Source organism: Citrus sinensis, chromosome 2 (assembly GCF_022201045.2).
Source record: "Citrus sinensis cultivar Valencia sweet orange chromosome 2, DVS_A1.0, whole genome shotgun sequence".
Taxonomy (NCBI): Eukaryota; Viridiplantae; Streptophyta; class Magnoliopsida; order Sapindales; family Rutaceae; genus Citrus; species Citrus sinensis.
Window position 1 is genome coordinate 7,551,194 of NC_068557.1, and position 17,357 is coordinate 7,568,550.

Sequence of the window (17,357 nt, forward strand, 5' to 3'; positions counted from 1 at the left end):
CAGTGGCGGCGAACGGTCGATGATAGGTCCTTGTTACTGACAACAACGTTTTCAGATTGTTATCATTATTTATCTGTTAATGTAATGTAATTATATATATTATGTAAGACAGCATAATTTCCAACAATATAGCATTATGTTGTCTTATATATATAATGTATTAAACATAAGATTGCATTGATTTATCTATCAACGCAGTGCAATGAAATTATTATATGCTGTGTGCCAAACGCGTTAACAAAGTTGAGAAGATACGCATTTGCCTGGGTGATGGTGTGGTAGAAGATAATGATCATGATCAGGTTCGCCAATTTGGGGGAGCCTTAAATAAAATGGAATATTTTTTTTTTCCTTATTTCATCATTTACTTTTGGTAAAATTAAATGGCCAACTAAAATGTTCCGTGTCATTGACGACCCTTACTTCTGAGTTTCGAAGTTGATGCTTGGAAAACGCGTTTTAGACTTTCATCAATGAGTCTGCAGCTAAGCCTAGTAAGCTAATATATAAAAGAGAAGAGAAGAGTTAATGTAGGAGCAGGAGGTCGGTGGCCATTTTAATTACTTCTAGAATTCATGGATGTTGTTGCTTTATCGATCGTTACTGCTTTTCTAAAGATTTTTGACAGACAGGAGGAAGAAGGAAAAGCATGCTCTTTTTTGCAAAGTGCTTATGGCTATGGTGCGAAAGGGTTTGCCCTATACATCCGAGCATATTATTAATTGAGGGGAAATTTACACCAATAACTATAAAACTTTTGATTTTTTCTATCTTAGCCCCCCAAACAAATTTCTATCAACATTAGTCATAAAAGAACATTTGAGACCAAAATACCCCTCTCTCTCATCTCTCCCACAATACTCTCTTTCACCCATCTCTCTCAAATCGAACAAACTCCCATCATCGACGGTAACATCAGTCCTCGTCGGCGGCGGCTTCATCTCTCATCGGCGTCCGATCTACCATCTACAGTCTTCAACAAAACCTAGGTTAGTTATTTTATTTATTTTCATTAATACATAGTGGTATGAGTTATTTTCTGAACTTACTCGAGAGTTTCAGCGAACTGCAAGTCGTGGGTGAATCTGGCGACAGACTGCCTGTCGCACGAAGCTTGGTGCAACAGGGAACCTGTCGCACCAAGCATTAGTGCGACAGGCAGCCTGTTGCACCAAGCTTCGTGCGACAGGCAGTCTGTCGCCAGATTCACCCATGACTGGCAGTTCACTGAAACTCTCGAGTAAGTTCAGAAAATAACTCATACCACTATGTGATATCGATTAGTGTTGGATTCAAATAGATTATGATCGGATTTTACTTTTATCGTTGTCTTTTGTCGTCGCCGTTGGTTGATGATTCAAGAGTGGAAATCTGCCTTTGGTTTGACGAAAGGGGAGAAAGAAAGTTGCTTTTGGTTTGTAAAGAATGGTAATTTGGGGAGAAAAAACGTGTGTTTGGCTAATGTTGATAGAAAAAAATTGAGAGGGTTAATTGTGAAAATAACAAAAATTTTATGGTTATTTTTATAAATTTCCCTTAATTGAGCCGAATACATCCCACATGATTTGTAGCTTGGCTAAACACACACACACACACACAAAAGGTTCTCTAATGCAATATAATATACCTCACCATTTGTCCGAGTAGCCTTCCACATGCATGCAAGGTGTACAGTCGTGTAGTTGAAAGATTTGCATTGGATTTGTTCAGTAAACAAAAGTATGCATCGATCCCATATTATACTGTATTTATTTTGTGTATCCCTCGTGGTATAACGAATCTATTCTCTCCAATTATTAAGCATTCAAAGTCTTGACAAAGCTTCACAGCGAGCATGGTACTTAACTTTGTTAAAATAATTACGCGTAATGGCTACCGATTACCAACCATTTTGAATAAAAATTGATGAATAGTACTAGGGGCATAAATTCTTTGTATAAATAATTGTGTGCGAAAGGTATGTTTATTATTGTTTCTTTTGTCATTCATTGGCCTTCATGAAAAGTTAAAACTAGGAAGACATAGTTGCCAACTTGCAGCTGAGCTCAAATAAACTTTTGGATTAGTCTTCGTGTATTTCATTGTTTCTACTAAAATTTTAATTTATCCAATATATATTTTTATTGCTTCAGTTAACTCTTTGATTGATTTCTTTTCACATATAAGGATCTGGAAAATTCTTATTAGTTTATACAGGATTTTAAGATTTTCATTAAATTGTCAACGAGGAGAGTTTGTTTCCCTTTGATTTCTTTTCTTAAAGTTAATTGTCTTAATGTGTATTTTAGTAATAATAATTATTGTGAAATTATGGGATAGAGAGTGTTTCACAATACGAATAACCCTGTCCTTACTAGAATTGATAATCTAAATCGATTGGAGCCAATATCAATATGAAAATTAATCGATTGCTCCGGCACTTAAAAAATAAACTAAAATAAAACAAGAAAGAAAATTAATGAATTGAACTGATTTGTTTGGGGAGTCAAGTTTTCTGAATGTGGAAATGTCTACTCTTAGTTATACACAATAATTTATACAAAGAGTTCATGTCCTATCATTAATTACTAAGAATTAATAAATCCAATATACATATTATTGCTCATAATTAACAAATCCAACTTACCAAAATTTAATTTAATATATAAATTTATGAGCTGTTTTGCAATTTTACAATGGACTTGTCAAAAATCAAACTTTAATGATATTCATGGCATTATCATGATAAAGAGAATACAACAATTAAAAACTAAAAAAGCGGACCAAAATCTGAAGAAGAATAAAGCTTATGACAGTATAAATTAAGATCTCTTTAAATTATATGTACGTAACTTATAATTTTTTTATATAAATAATAAATGAGCCCATATTATTTACTATTTATATTACAGGATTGTGAGTTATGTAACTTCACATTAGCTTACAAATTAATAATTGTGAGGCAAGTTGATGGGACTAGCGTTTCAACATCCACAACAAGATTTTAACATTTCAATGACGCAAGCGATTAGGCCCCAGCGGCAGCAGCTTTTAGTAAATGTCGTCACATGATCCAAAACAAATGTTCATAAACAACTCAATAAAAGATTTCATCTTTATTACATGCACAGTGAGCTAAAAATAAGTAACGTATCATTTTTTATATTTTTCAAAAAGGAATTTCTATTGAGGGCGGGTAAGCGCTTAGCTCAGCTCCAGAACCAAGTAAACACAAGCGTACAAATAAATTTATTCTTTTTCCTTTTTCTCTCTCTCTCTAAAGGTTTCTTCTTTCCTTGTGCATGAATGATTTTTGAAATTAAAATTTATTCTTCTCTTTCTCTAAAGGTTTCCACTTTCTTGTTTATGTTTAAGTGTCGGTTCTTCACGTAAACTGTTTTTCTTTCTTTCTTTCTTTCTTTCTTTCTGGGTTTTGCTTTCACGGCTTTCATTTGGTTCAGTCTTTCCAAGAATCTGATTGAGTTGCTGTATTGGATTGCTCATTTGTCAGAGGTATGTATCATCTTGCTTTTGTTTACCGACTTTCTTGAAGTGTTTTTGATGTCGTTTTTTTTTCATTTGAATTTGATTAGTGGGTATGTGAATGAGATCTGTATTAGTGGGTTTTGGTTCAGAAAATTTGCTTCTTTTGTTCTGGGGGTATGTTTTGGTTCATGAATGTGTTCTTGTAAAAGGAATGTGGTTCAGGCATTGATGTCTTCTTTATAAAATTTGCTTCAACAAGAGTCTTTTTGTTCACTTTGTGTTGTCTTGATTGATTGTCCATTTTTTCTATCAGAATTTTTATTTTCTTAAGATTATTGATTCTTGTTGATCTTGAATTTTAGAGGATCACCAGTGCTATGTTATCCACTAATCATTTTACTATGGTGTCTTTAGTCCTCTGGTTGGTTCCTGAGATAACTGGCAAGACTGGAATGAAATATGTTTTTTTATAGATAGTTCTATGTTCTCTGTTACATTCGAGTTTTTGTGTCACTGGGTGGGGAGAGATCAAAATGTTGAGATATCCCAATTTCGATTGCAACATATAAGCCGCTTAAAAAGCTCATGGACATTTTCTGGAAGAAACATCTAATTGTTAACGTAATTTTGTCCACTGATATCTGAACTTCATAAGATGCTTCTCAGGATCTCTGCTAGTAAGATGTAACTAATCAGGAAATTTGAAACTGAAAGTGTGGAAAGCGAAAAGGACAATCATACTTTTGTTTTCCTCAAGCTGATGGAGAAATCAATTAAACTTCATCTAAACTTTAGGCCTATGAATAGTAATCAGTTGTGGTGAATTGTCTGGAGGCTCTATCAGTCAAATAAAATTTGATATAAATCTAAACAGCAGAAAAAAGATTTTGAGAAACACCACTGTTTCAATCTGCAGCAAGTGTGTTCCATGAATGTCTGAGGTTTATGTCAAGAGGTTTAATATGCTTGGAGCCATTTCTCAATTGAAAAATTCAAATCTACACATGCCTGACAAGTTTTTTCCGATCCCTTCTTGTGATCTGTCTAGTGGAAAGAGACATCCTTTTGTGTGTTATTACTGTTGATTCTGATCAAGGAAAATGAGAAATACATAAAATTTTTTCTTTCTTTGCTTTTGACTTTGCCATGCATATTTTATTTGAATGGGAACTGAACAGTCTTGCTTTAGAGCCTAGCGCTTTGAATTTAGGGATCTAGTTGAGTGGAAGTTGAATTTGTAGAAATATCTGGCTTTGATTCCATTATGCCTATCTAATCTATGTTATCTGAATCTTGCTTAGGTGACTGTGATTTGAATCAAAATTGGTACTTTGTAGAAGAATACATGTTACTAAAGAGCTTGATGGAGGAAAAGCAATTGGATTTTAATCAGCCACTTCTATCTGTAAGGCGGTTCTCATCAACAGCAGCCCCCTCAGAAGCTCAAGTTAAAAAGAAAACAGATAATTCACTTCCCAAAATACCTCCTCTTCCTGTTTACAAATCAGAATTAAAATCAGGTCCAATCAGGAATCCAGGATCTGTTCCATTTCTGTGGGAACAGACCCCAGGAAGACCCAAAGATGAAGGCAAATCTCAAACTCGATCCATTGAACGGCCTCCCATTGCCCCAAAGCTTCCTCCTGGAAGGATTTCGAATATTAAACCGCAAGCTTTGGAGAAAGTTTATGAAGGTAGAAGAAACAGTAAATTGCTTAGTGCAGGAAATGTTGTTTCCAGTTCTCAAAGCGCCTCTTCTCCTTCAGACAAGAACACCGCTAAATGTGAGAGCTCCGCAGAAGGGATGGACGAGACAAGAAGCTCTAGGTCAGAGGACGGTAATGAGGCTTATGCAGATGCACTTGATACACTTTCCCGGACTGAATCATTCTTCTTCAATTGCAGTGTAAGTGGTGTAAGTGGGTTGGATGATGAAGAAATGAAACCATCAGGAACGTTCTCCTCTGATCAATGGACTCGGGATTTCATGATGACCCGCTTTTTGCCTGCAGCAAAGGCAATAGCCTCGGGAGCACCTCAGCATAAAAATAGGAAGCAGCCTGTAACGCAAGAGCTTCCAAGAAATATACAGAGGGTTGTCAACATGGACAGGCGGCCTCCACCTAAACAATACAGTCCAAACAGTTTACAGTTTCATGCCCAAGATAAGAAGTGGGAGGAAAGTGATCATGAAGATGATGACGATGGACCTGGAAACTCTTCGGCTACAGTTTGTGGGTTTCTTCCTCCATTTTGCTTGAAAACTTCATTTTGCCTTCTGAATCCTGTACCTGGGATGCGACTACAGGCTCAGCAGGCTGTTGATTTGGCCCATAGACCACCGGTAAGAGGTTCATATGCTAGTTCTTATTGTGAGATTCCTGAAAAATCTGATCCAGAGAGAAAAGGCGGCAAGATCTTTCGGGAACTATTGGTGGATGAGAGCACTAATTGTGAGACAGGCTTAGCTAGTCCTATTGAAAAAACCTTGTACATAGATTCTGTACATAAGATGAATTCTCCAAAATCAAATTCCAGTTCTTCGGATGCAAAAAGGCTAAGTGATATTCGAGGGGATGATTTTGATGCTCTCATTAAAAGTGAGGAAACAGTGGCTCCACAATCAATAGATGCTTCACTTCAGGATATCAAGGTTTCGAATGTCACAGGTGAAAAAGCAATATCGCATACTAAATGTCTGGAGCCTGTTTATTCCGATTTTCTCTCCTCTCCTGACAGATGCTCTCATGGCCTGCAAGCTGATGCAAAGAGTAGTTCCAGAGAGGACCAAGATCTCGGTAAGAATTCAATTAAATTGGCAAGTCCCAAAATGGATGGCAGTGAGAAGATTGATCTAGAAAGCCATCTGCGAAAGAAATTGAGTAATCAAGCAAAAGCGCATGGCTGCATCCTGAAATCTGTTTCATCAGCTAGCACAAAAATAGCGGATGGTATAAAGACCGACTTCAAAACCCAACCACAAGTGGCATTTAGTAGTCAAGAAGAGTCTCTTGGCAACTATTCTAAACTTCCTCTTTCCCTGCCTCCACCAAAATCTCCATCAGACTCTTGGCTGAAGCGTACTTTGCCTACTTTTTCTGTGAAGAATTCATCTCCATGGTCTTGTATTGGAACAGATAATTACAGAATTCAGGCTTCAAAGACAGCCCCTCTCAATCCGAAGTGGGAAACTATTGTTAAAACCTCCAACGTACAGCACGGACATTTGCGTTTCTCTGAGGTAATTTTGCAACTGTTGCTTACATCGTCTATTTTCAACCATTTTCAGGTTGTTTTATGCTTACTTTACTCCCTAATGATTGTCTCAGGAACGACTTGATCCAATACCAGAAGCTTAAATTGTAGAAGCCTGAAGCTTATGGGTTCATGTATATGCTTTGGTTAGAATTGTCCATAGTTTTTATAGCTTTAAAGGGTTCTGAAAATACTTTCATATCTCTGAAATATTTCTCTTTCGCACGGCTCCTCCCTTGCCATACTCAGCATACTTTGGGAATCTGTAAATCCACATGCCCATTTTCATCCTCTAATAAGATGGGTTACATTGAGTTAGTTTGTTGTACATCCTCTTCAAACTCAAATAATTGAACCCGAGTTGCTTTGCTTTTGTATTTTGTGATATATTTTCGTTTTCAAAGGGAATCTTTACAGATGTATTTCTTTCAGCAAAAAAAGCAAAGGAATGTTGGTTTCTAATGACCTGTCTATTCAATAAGGCCCATGTAACATGGCAGTAGGCTCCACTGTCATGTTGCTAGTTTTTGCCTGTTTTGCAAGGATGATAAATTAAATAAGTTGTAACTTAGCAAAGCCCATTCTAAAACCCATTCAGTAATGATAGGGTCTTTCCAGGCAAAGATGATTGGTGTTTGGAGACTGGTCTCGGATATTTTTATAAAGATATCTTCTTGCCGTGTGGGGCTTGTTTTAGCTTTCTGATCCTTTCTAGTTTTTCTTTTTTCTAGTGTTTGCATCATGATTTTATTTTGAGTAATAATACAGCCACAAACTCTTGTACAAACTTATTTTGTACAAACTGATGTGGCATGATAAGATTGGTTGAATTAAATATCACTTAGCCCACATGATTTGTTTTTATTAATTTATATTTTCATTCAACTAATGAATTAATACCACGTCAGTTTGTACAAAATAAATTTATACAGGAGTTTGTGTTTGTATCATTACTCTTTTATTTTATGCGTTCAAATAATTGCCAACTCATCTACGACTGGGTCACTTTCAAGTTTGAATCGAAGATGGAAATCCCCAATGATATTTTAACTTATTTGGCATCAACTCGTGGACGAAAGTCAACTCATCTACCTATGGTAATTTTCAAATTCTGTGCAAAGCTCTTAAAATAATGACAAAGGAAATACTTTGAATCTTCAACTCAAACTGCTTCAAATGGCTGAAGCTTCGTAGAATATTCAATTACATGGACTTATAGGCTGAAGACAAGTTGGCAAATGGCAAGTGTTTTTAATTCAGATTATTCAACTTTGGTTGAGCCACAACGTAATCCTCGGTGTGTAGGTATATAAGGAGTTCATTCATCATCTAAATGGCTAGAGGAAGTCAAAACAGATTGAGAAAAATGGGGAGACAGCTCTCGGTTCTTGCTGCTGCAGCTCATGAAGAAAGCAACTTTGGGGGACTTGTCTTGCTTTGCATGGTTGTTGCTTCAATCTCAATGATATCAATGGTCATATTCGCTTGTGGTGATGATGGCCACCCCAAGAGGCATCGAACCAATGGTGGTTTTGCTCCCGGAGGGGGTGGTTGTGGTGGTGGTGGTGGATGCGGCGGTGGAGGTTGCGGTGGGGGTGGTTGTGGTGGGGGTGGCTAAAGAGTAAGGAAAAAAAGAAAATAACATGAACACACAAACTTTTCTTCTAGCTTGTATAGTTGTTGGAGTTAGCTTCTATGTTGTGGTTGATCTATATCTCTTTGATATTTGATGTATGAATTTGCATGTACATTTATGTACTCAAAACCTGTGGTTTGTGAAATTTATCAATGTAAAATCACTCCTTTTTTGTCTATGCTCTGTTGAAGAAGCACAAGTGTTTTGTATTGTTTCGGAATTGGCACATAGTTGTCACATAGTTAACTTTGGAGCTCATTGATTTGTAGGTTGGACAATATACCAGCTCAATATTTATAAATATTCACCCAAACAAATGAATGAAAGTAATACTTTATCTATAAAAAAAAAAAGAATTTCCACTTCTATATTTTTGTTCGCTGTTAGTGATTAATTGGAAGACAATTTACTAAAAAAATGTAGGACTTGATGAATAATATTTATAATATAAACATCCTTGACATTTAAAAAATACCCAAAATGTGGATGTTAAATAAGGTGTCATGTGTGATAGGGCATTATCAAGTGATAGATTTCTCAATATTTTTAGAGCACCAGTCCGAATCCCATAGGATTCCCTTTCGTGTTCATAAAAAGTTTAGAATAAACATAAATTTCTTCATAATATTATTAGTGTGACTACATTTTTAAACTAGTCATACAATAATCTTTTTATACATTTTTATATAATTAATTTATTTGTGCATATTGCAAGCTCTTCATAAAAAAATATAGTTCCCTGTCAAAGGTAGACAAGAATGGTCACATATATTTATTAGTTTAAAATTTTGATAAATTTCATTGTTCTGGGTAAATTTCATTGTACCCCCAATGAGAACGACACTTTTTAATTTATTCTCTAAAAGTATGAAAACTTCATTTTACTCATAAATACCGTTATTTTTAACAGTTGATTGATATTAACATATAAAAATTTGAGAATGCCCCTAATCCTTACTAACAAATAGTTTTGTGGGTAATTTTATTTCGCCGCTTAAGGTCTGGAATATTTCAAATTAGATGATAAGAATAAATTTATTAATGAAAACCCTATATTGGAAAAAATAGTGAAAGACATTTAAAAAAATTAATTAATTTTTACTTATTTTTAATTTATAAAAAATATAATAATCATGAATTTTATTTATAATATCACCACAATGAAAATAAAAAAATTTAATTTTTACCCTTATCTTGAATTTAAATATATTAGGAATATAAATCATTAACCAATTAGTTGATTTTTACATCTAAAATACCATTTTACCCTTCAAAGTATCTAAAAGACAAATTAATCCATAAAATTTATTTACATTTCATTACTAATATATTCAACGGATTAAAAACTAAAAATATATAAATTTATAGAAATTCAAAAACCAAAGCCTTAACCCCTAATAAAAAATTTTATCGATTTTTTTTATTAATATCATTTGTTACAAATTTTAATCTTACTTATTTTTTAATAATAATTTTTTTTATTAAAAGCCATTTTTTAGTATATTTTTCTTCCCAAACATGAAGCTAAGGGGTAAAATAATAAAATAATTTATAATTTATAAATATCTAAGTATATCCTATATTTATCATTTTCTTAGAATAATATTTATCATTTTTAGCTATAAGTTAAAAGGTATAGCTATTGTATAATAGTTCCAAATAGAGTTTGTTTAGTGTTGAGGTTGGTTAGCATTGTGGTTGGGCAACTATAACTTCAAAATTACAATTTTGAAGTGGTTGATAGACACTTGTCTTTGTAATTTGAAAACTAAGTTGATTTATCCAAAACTTGTATCATGACTCATGAAAAACCTATAATATTTTATTATTTTTGTTAAAATTATTATTTAAAAGCCAAATTTACCTTACACAATTAACTTTTATTTTATAATTAGGAAAAGAGAGTGGAATCCCCCTATTGTTTGACTAAACTAATTGGAAACCCCTATATGTTTTAAAACACATCCAATCTCCCTGATTGCGAATTTTTTTTTCTAATCTTACTGTTGTGTGTTAGAAAATGTATATTTATAAAGGAGAAAACCATCATTTTACATCTCAAATCTTACTAACAACTCTTACTTTTATATATTTAACCTTCTTGTGATGTAATTACATGTGTGTTATTTTAATTAAGTATTTTATGTATTTTAGGGGCATTATAGTCATTTCACAATAAAGGAGAGATCAGACGGCAAAACGGACATCACTTTTGAACTCAGGACGGTCGAAAACCTTAGGAGGAGCATAAAAGGAAAAATGACACTATTCACATGTACGGTACTATTCACGTATACGGAACTGTATATGTTACTGTTCACGGCACTGTTCACATAGACGGATCGATGACGTGGCATTGACCGATGATGTGGCATTGACTGATGAGGTGTCACGATCCTGTTGGACTAAAATTCTTATGTACTGTTGATGGTGACGTGGCAGCATATTAGTGGATGAAAAATCTCGCGTACGGTGCATGCATCACACAGGATTATTTTCAACCAAACCGCGTTACTGTTCATCCGAGTCAAACCGCGTTACTGTTCATCCGGGTCAAACCGTGTTACTGTTCATACGCGTGGTCAAACCGTGGACTGTTGACTGATGACGTGGCGAAATCCTGAGCGTCCAAACTGTTTTTAATCCGATGGCCATGATTTACTCCATGTATCTATAAAAAGGGGGCCTCCCCCCCCTAATTGGAGATCTCTGAATCCATTTTTGGGATCCATTTTCTGTAATTCCCTCTCCATCTTGTATTTTCTTCGTATTTTAATAAATTCCCATTTTGCCCCTAGTTCAATTATGAGTGGCTAATTTTCTTTCAAGCTTGGGTTGAAGGTGAAGTCTCAACATGTGTCATGGGCTTAATTTGGTAAATTTATTTTCTCTTCCCCTCTAGTTTTTGTGGATGTTTTGACTTCTCGTCGACAAATAATACTAATCTTGTCTAGTACCGCCTTGGTTTCACCGGCCCTCTAGTACAAGGTTATTATTATTTGGCACGATAAGCCCTTAGCACCATATTGATTAGAGCGTGGTTCATGAGGTGTGGATTCCCCCCTCATGATTTAATTGGTATTAATACGGATTATTTAGCCTATGATGCATGTTGATACGGATCCAGATACCCAAGTACGTTAATTTAATAGATTTTCTCTTCAATTTATTCTCTCCATTGCAATTCCAGTTTTAGAATTTATTCTCGCCATTTTAATTTAAGTTTTAGCATATTCCAAATCATTTCCACCATAATTCCAACCACCCATTTACAAAATTAATTCTATATATAATTAAAATCCACCTCCTCGTGGGATCGACACTCGTCACCATTAGTCTATACTACAATAGATTCGTGCGCTTGCGAGTACATTAAAATTTGCACAACAAGTTTTTTGGCGCCGTTGCCGGGGAGGTAAGTAATTTTAATTCATAGAATTAATTTTTTTTGAATAATTTCTTTTATTTTTTTTCTTGTATTTTTTTTATTAAATTAAAAAAAAAAGAAAAAAAAAGTGAATCTACATTTAAAGGTTAGTATTTCTTTTCTTTTTCTCTTCTTTAAAATTCTGTAATTTAATTTTCAATTTATTTTTTCTTTGTAATTTTTGTTTATTTTATTAATTTAATTTTTAGTTAATTTCACGTATTTGTTTTTGTGTATTTTTATAGTAAGGTTGTAATAGCGCAATAAGGTTAGTATCATAATTTCTCCTTTATCTTTATTTTTTATTTGTTTTGTTCCCATCTTTATTTTTTGTTTTGTTTGCATCTTTATTTTTATTTTATTTGTTTTGTATGCATGGTCGTAGGTCATTATTACCTAATCTTGAACCTATAGACCTTGAATTAGAAAAAACACTTCGCACACACAAACACGTTAAAAATAAAATGGATTTACAAGCACCACAGGAGAGGCCATTTAAGGACTATTTTAGTCCCTTAGCTAATTTGAGCACGTCATGCATAAGATACCCAAATGTAGCTGCTAGGAGCTTTGAACTAAAACCTAGTGTGCTAAATTGTCTCCCCACATTCTATGGCTTAGAAAATGAGGACCCATATAATCATCTGAATGATTTTCATGCCATTTGTCAAACATTTAAATATGAGAATTTTTCAGACGATGATGTTAAACTCAGATTATTCCCATTTTCTTTAAAAGATAGAGCTCGTTCATGGTTAAATACTTTACCTGCTAATAGCATTTCATCATGGGAACAAATGGTAACTAAATTTTTGAATAAATATTTCCCAGTGCATAAAACCAATGCTATTCGCAGGGAAATTTCAGAGTTCACACAAAGAGAGGACGAGCAGTTTTTCGAAACTTGGGAGCGATTCAATGGGCTACTCTTGAAGTGTCCACATCATGGGTACGAAAAATGGCACCAATGCCAATACTTTTTGGAGGGATTATTACCGAATGTGCAAGAATGGCTAATGGCAACAAGTGGAGGAGAGCTAATGTCAAAAAGTGCATCAGAGATTTGGGAATTCTTCCAGCGACAAGCGGATAATTCCCAACAACGGAGTCGATCACTCAGGAATACTAGACGAATTAAGGGAGTAAATGAGGTTCAAATTGGCGAGTCAACTTCGGGAATCAAAGAAGTCAAGGAGATGGTTGAAGGTCTTGCTCGACAAATAGCATCGTTATCGACTGCTAAATCAACAGAATGTGTTGTGTGTTAGAAAATGTATATTTATAAAGGAGAAAACCATCATTTTACATCTCAAATCTTACTAACAACTCTTACTTTTATATATTTAACCTTCTTGTGATGTAATTACATGTGTGTTATTTTAATTAAGTATTTTATGTATTTTAGGGGCATTATAGTCATTTCACAATAAAGGAGAGATCAGACGGCAAAACGGACATCACTTTTGAACTCAGGACGGTCGAAAACCTTAGGAGGAGCATAAAAGGAAAAATGACACTATTCACATGTACGGTACTATTCACGTATACGGAACTGTATATGTTACTGTTCACGGCACTGTTCACATAGACGGATCGATGACGTGGCATTGACCGATGATGTGGCATTGACTGATGAGGTGTCACGATCCTGTTGGACTAAAATTCTTATGTACTGTTGATGGTGACGTGGCAGCATATTAGTGGATGAAAAATCTCGCGTACGGTGCATGCATCACACAGGATTATTTTCAACCAAACCGCGTTACTGTTCATCCGAGTCAAACCGCGTTACTGTTCATCCGGGTCAAACCGTGTTACTGTTCATACGCGTGGTCAAACCGTGGACTGTTGACTGATGACGTGGCGAAATCCTGAGCGTCCAAACTGTTTTTAATCCGATGGCCATGATTTACTCCATGTATCTATAAAAAGGGGGCCTCCCCCCCTAATTGGAGATCTCTGAATCCATTTTTGGGATCCATTTTCTGTAATTCCCTCTCCATCTTGTATTTTCTTCGTATTTTAATAAATTCCCATTTTGCCCCTAGTTCAATTATGAGTGGCTAATTTTCTTTCAAGCTTGGGTTGAAGGTGAAGTCTCAACATGTGTCATGGGCTTTATTTGGTAAATTTATTTTCTTTTCCCCTCTAGTTTTTGTGGATGATTTGACTTATCGTCGACAAATAATACTGATCTTGTCTAGATACCGCCTTGGTTACACCGGCTCTCTAGTATAAGATTATTATTATTTGGCACGATAAGCCCTTAGCACCATATTGATTAGAGCGTGGTTCATGAGGTGTGGATTCCCCCCTCATGATTTAATTGGCATTAATACGGATTATTTAGCCCATGATGCATGTTGATACGGATCCAGATACCCAAGTACGTCATTTCAATAGATCTTCGCTTCAATTTATTCTCGTCATTTCAATTCCAATTTCAGAATTTATTATCGCCATTTTAATTTAAGTTTTAGCATATTCCAAATCATTTCCACCAAAAAATCCAACCACCCATTTACAAAATTAATTCTATACACAATTAAAATCCACCTCCTCGTGGGATCGACACTCGTCACCATTAGTCTATACTACAACAGATTCGTGCGCTTGCGAGTACATTAAAATTTGCACAACACTTACTATTTTACCCTTGATGATTGTTTGACATTGATAATATGAATACCTTTAATTAATTAAAAATTAAATTAGAATGATGAGAAATAGCGATTAACACTAGAAAGTGTACATTTAATAAAAGTTCAAATTATTATTTTTCACTTACAATGTTGATAATACTAACGATTTCATTATATTTATAAATCTCTAACTTATTTTATGAATTATTTAGTTTTATTTGTTTTTAAGTATAATTTTTGTGTTTTGCAGGAAAATCCTAAAATTATGGTGCTTCAATCAGGAAAACGGACGTGAAATTTGGATGTTAGAGGTTCAAAAGCCTTTGGACGAATTCTAACCCTTTGATTCGTTATTATTTCTGAGTGGCTGGGATGATGCCATGTGTTTGAGCTTCCGCGCCCTTTGTTATACTAGATCTAGCACACCAAATTTGGTAGTTCAACCACCTTGATAAATGAACAAAAGGAGGCTTAAACTTTGACTTCAATTTTAGCCATTAGTTATGTTCAATCTAATGATCATAATGATTGCAATTGAAGACACTTTGATTGAATTACTAATTCTCATTGTAAGATTGTGATTTAAGCTCACAAAAAATATTATGTAAATACCTACACTTGATCACGCAAAATTTGCCTATATAAAGGCAAGAGCTCTTACAATTGAGAGTGTGCTAGATTTTGGGAGAAAGAAGAAAAGTAGAGAGAATTGTGTGTTGGATTTTAGGAGTCAACATTTTGGGTGTAAATCTAGAGTTAATTTTAAGAAAAAAACATCTCTTTTTTTTCCCTTTATTTTCAATTTTCTTGTACTATACTTTACAAAGTTTATTAAATAAAATGAGTATTTTCTTTTTAAATATGAGTAGTTAAATTTTCTAAACTGAGATGAAATGTGAAGCTTAAGGAATTAAATCGTGGAATTAATTACTCTCCCAAGTAAGTTTTAAATTTATTTTATTTGTTATATGCTTATAATTTGTATTCCTTTTTACCGGTTACTTTTATGTCATGTTAATTTGTAGATTTAGATCTCCTTGAATCTATATGGAATATTTTCATAATGTCGTCACTTCAATATAGCTGTGACACATTAGGTACTTGATCCCCATATTTATCTATACAAATTAATGGTTAATTAATAATTAATTGGTAAAAGAAATATAAAATAAAATATGAGAGTATTATGACCATAATTTGAAAATTAAGAGTAGATTGCATAACTATAGCATTTTTCTAGATTGGTCTCTATTAATTGTTTTTCTGCAATTAATTTTTGCTTGATAATTAACTAATAAATTTAAGGATTCCTTGTGATTCGACCCTGAACTCACTGTATTATATTATAACTAAACACTCTTATATTGATGAGTAATTATGAGTAATCTCAAATAGCAAGAGAATTGTCATAATTTTTAATTAATTCCAATTTTTTAAATTTATTAAAAATTAAATGAAAAATTAATATATATATATATATATATATATTTCATGTTTTTTGCATTTAATTTTTCAATTAACTCTGAAATTTTTTTTCGGAATTAATTGGAAAATTATGAGAATTCCCTTACTCTTTCTAATACGTTTAGATTTAATTTTTCAATTATCTATGATTAAAAACTTATTCAATTAATTAAATAACCAAATGTATTCATATTCCCAACATCAAAGAGCCACCAAAAATAAAATGATAAGATCAACAAAAATATTGACAGGTTTGGATGTGTTTTCGATTTTGATTTGTTTAGTCAAACAATAAGTAAGTATCTCTCTTTTTCCCTTTATAATCACAACATTTTTTTTAACAGCAGCCATGACTTAATTAAAATTATTTTTAATAAATTGAAATTATTTTAAATAAATATTTTTATTAACATTATTTTTAATAAATAAATAATCAGTTTTGGATTAAGCTATGAGTCTATGACTTATTTTTAATAAATAATTATTTTTTAACAGCTATGACTTATAATTGACCTAGGTTAGTTTTTTTTTTTAACAGTAACTATAACTACCACATTTTTTTAACAATAAGACTTTTAGTCATTTTCTTGTACATCCTTTAGAGTAATTGAGAACTTGATTTGTTTTGCTTTTTGTATTTTGTGATATATTTTCTTCTTAAAAAATTAACGCTTCTTTCACAAAGTTTTTGACATAATTTAGGAAAGTACTAAACTATTCCATGTCTTATTACTAGTTTTATTTATTTATTTATAAGTAAAAGATTGCTGCTTTCAAAATGATCTGTCTATGCAATAACGATAGGTGCTTTCCAGGCAAAGATGATTGGTTGTTCGGAGCCTGCAGATGCTTGGATATTTAATAAAAGACATCTCATTTTGCCATGTCGGGTTCACTTTAACTTTCTGATCCTTCCAAGTGTTTATATTCTGTGTTTCTAATTAGTATGAGGAGTTTATTTAGTAACCTAGGTCAATTATACAACAGGTATAGATAATTTCCCTGAGCTTATGCTTCTTAATTTAATGGAATATTAAAGAAAAATTCACATTTTGCCAACTCATCTGCATTTTACGCTGACTTTTAAAGGATAAACAACGACATTTTTTTTTTTTTTTTTTATGACATGAGATTATTGCTCAAATTACAACTTATATTACATGAGAGTATAATTGATATGTACAATCATATATATATATATATATACTGAAACCTGTTGACATTAATGCTGATATAACACCGCTCATATTTTTAACCCTCTCAAATATTCGAGGGACGTCAAACTCCCAGCCTGGGATTGCCTTCACTCAAGCTCCCGTTTAGATTTTTAACCCTCTCAAATATTCGAGGGACGTCAAACTCCCAGCCTGAGAGAAAGACTGTCTTCACTCAAGCTCTGGGACTCCAAGGAATGACATTTAAAAAAAATCCCTATAATACGCCTGCGGAGGCTCGAACCCCTTCCCTC

General features: G+C 33.5%; 1 protein-coding gene across 2 annotated transcripts; it reads left to right on the forward strand.

Annotated features, from left to right (window-relative positions):
* Positions 1–3,143: 3,143 nt before the first annotated feature.
* Positions 3,144–8,532, forward strand: LOC102629060 (uncharacterized). Of its 2 annotated transcripts, XM_006468941.4 has the most exons (3): positions 3,146–3,492; positions 4,767–6,706; positions 6,795–8,532. In XM_006468941.4, the coding sequence occupies exons 2-3, from the start codon at positions 4,811–4,813 to the stop codon at positions 6,822–6,824; spliced, it is 1,926 nt and encodes a 641-aa protein (XP_006469004.2). In that variant the 5' UTR covers positions 3,146–3,492; positions 4,767–4,810; the 3' UTR covers positions 6,825–8,532. The 2 variants fall into 2 exon arrangements, with proteins under 2 accessions (XP_052291164.1, XP_006469004.2); XM_052435204.1 differs by having other exon boundaries at positions 3,144–3,492; positions 4,767–8,532.
* Positions 8,533–17,357: the final 8,825 nt, after the last annotated feature.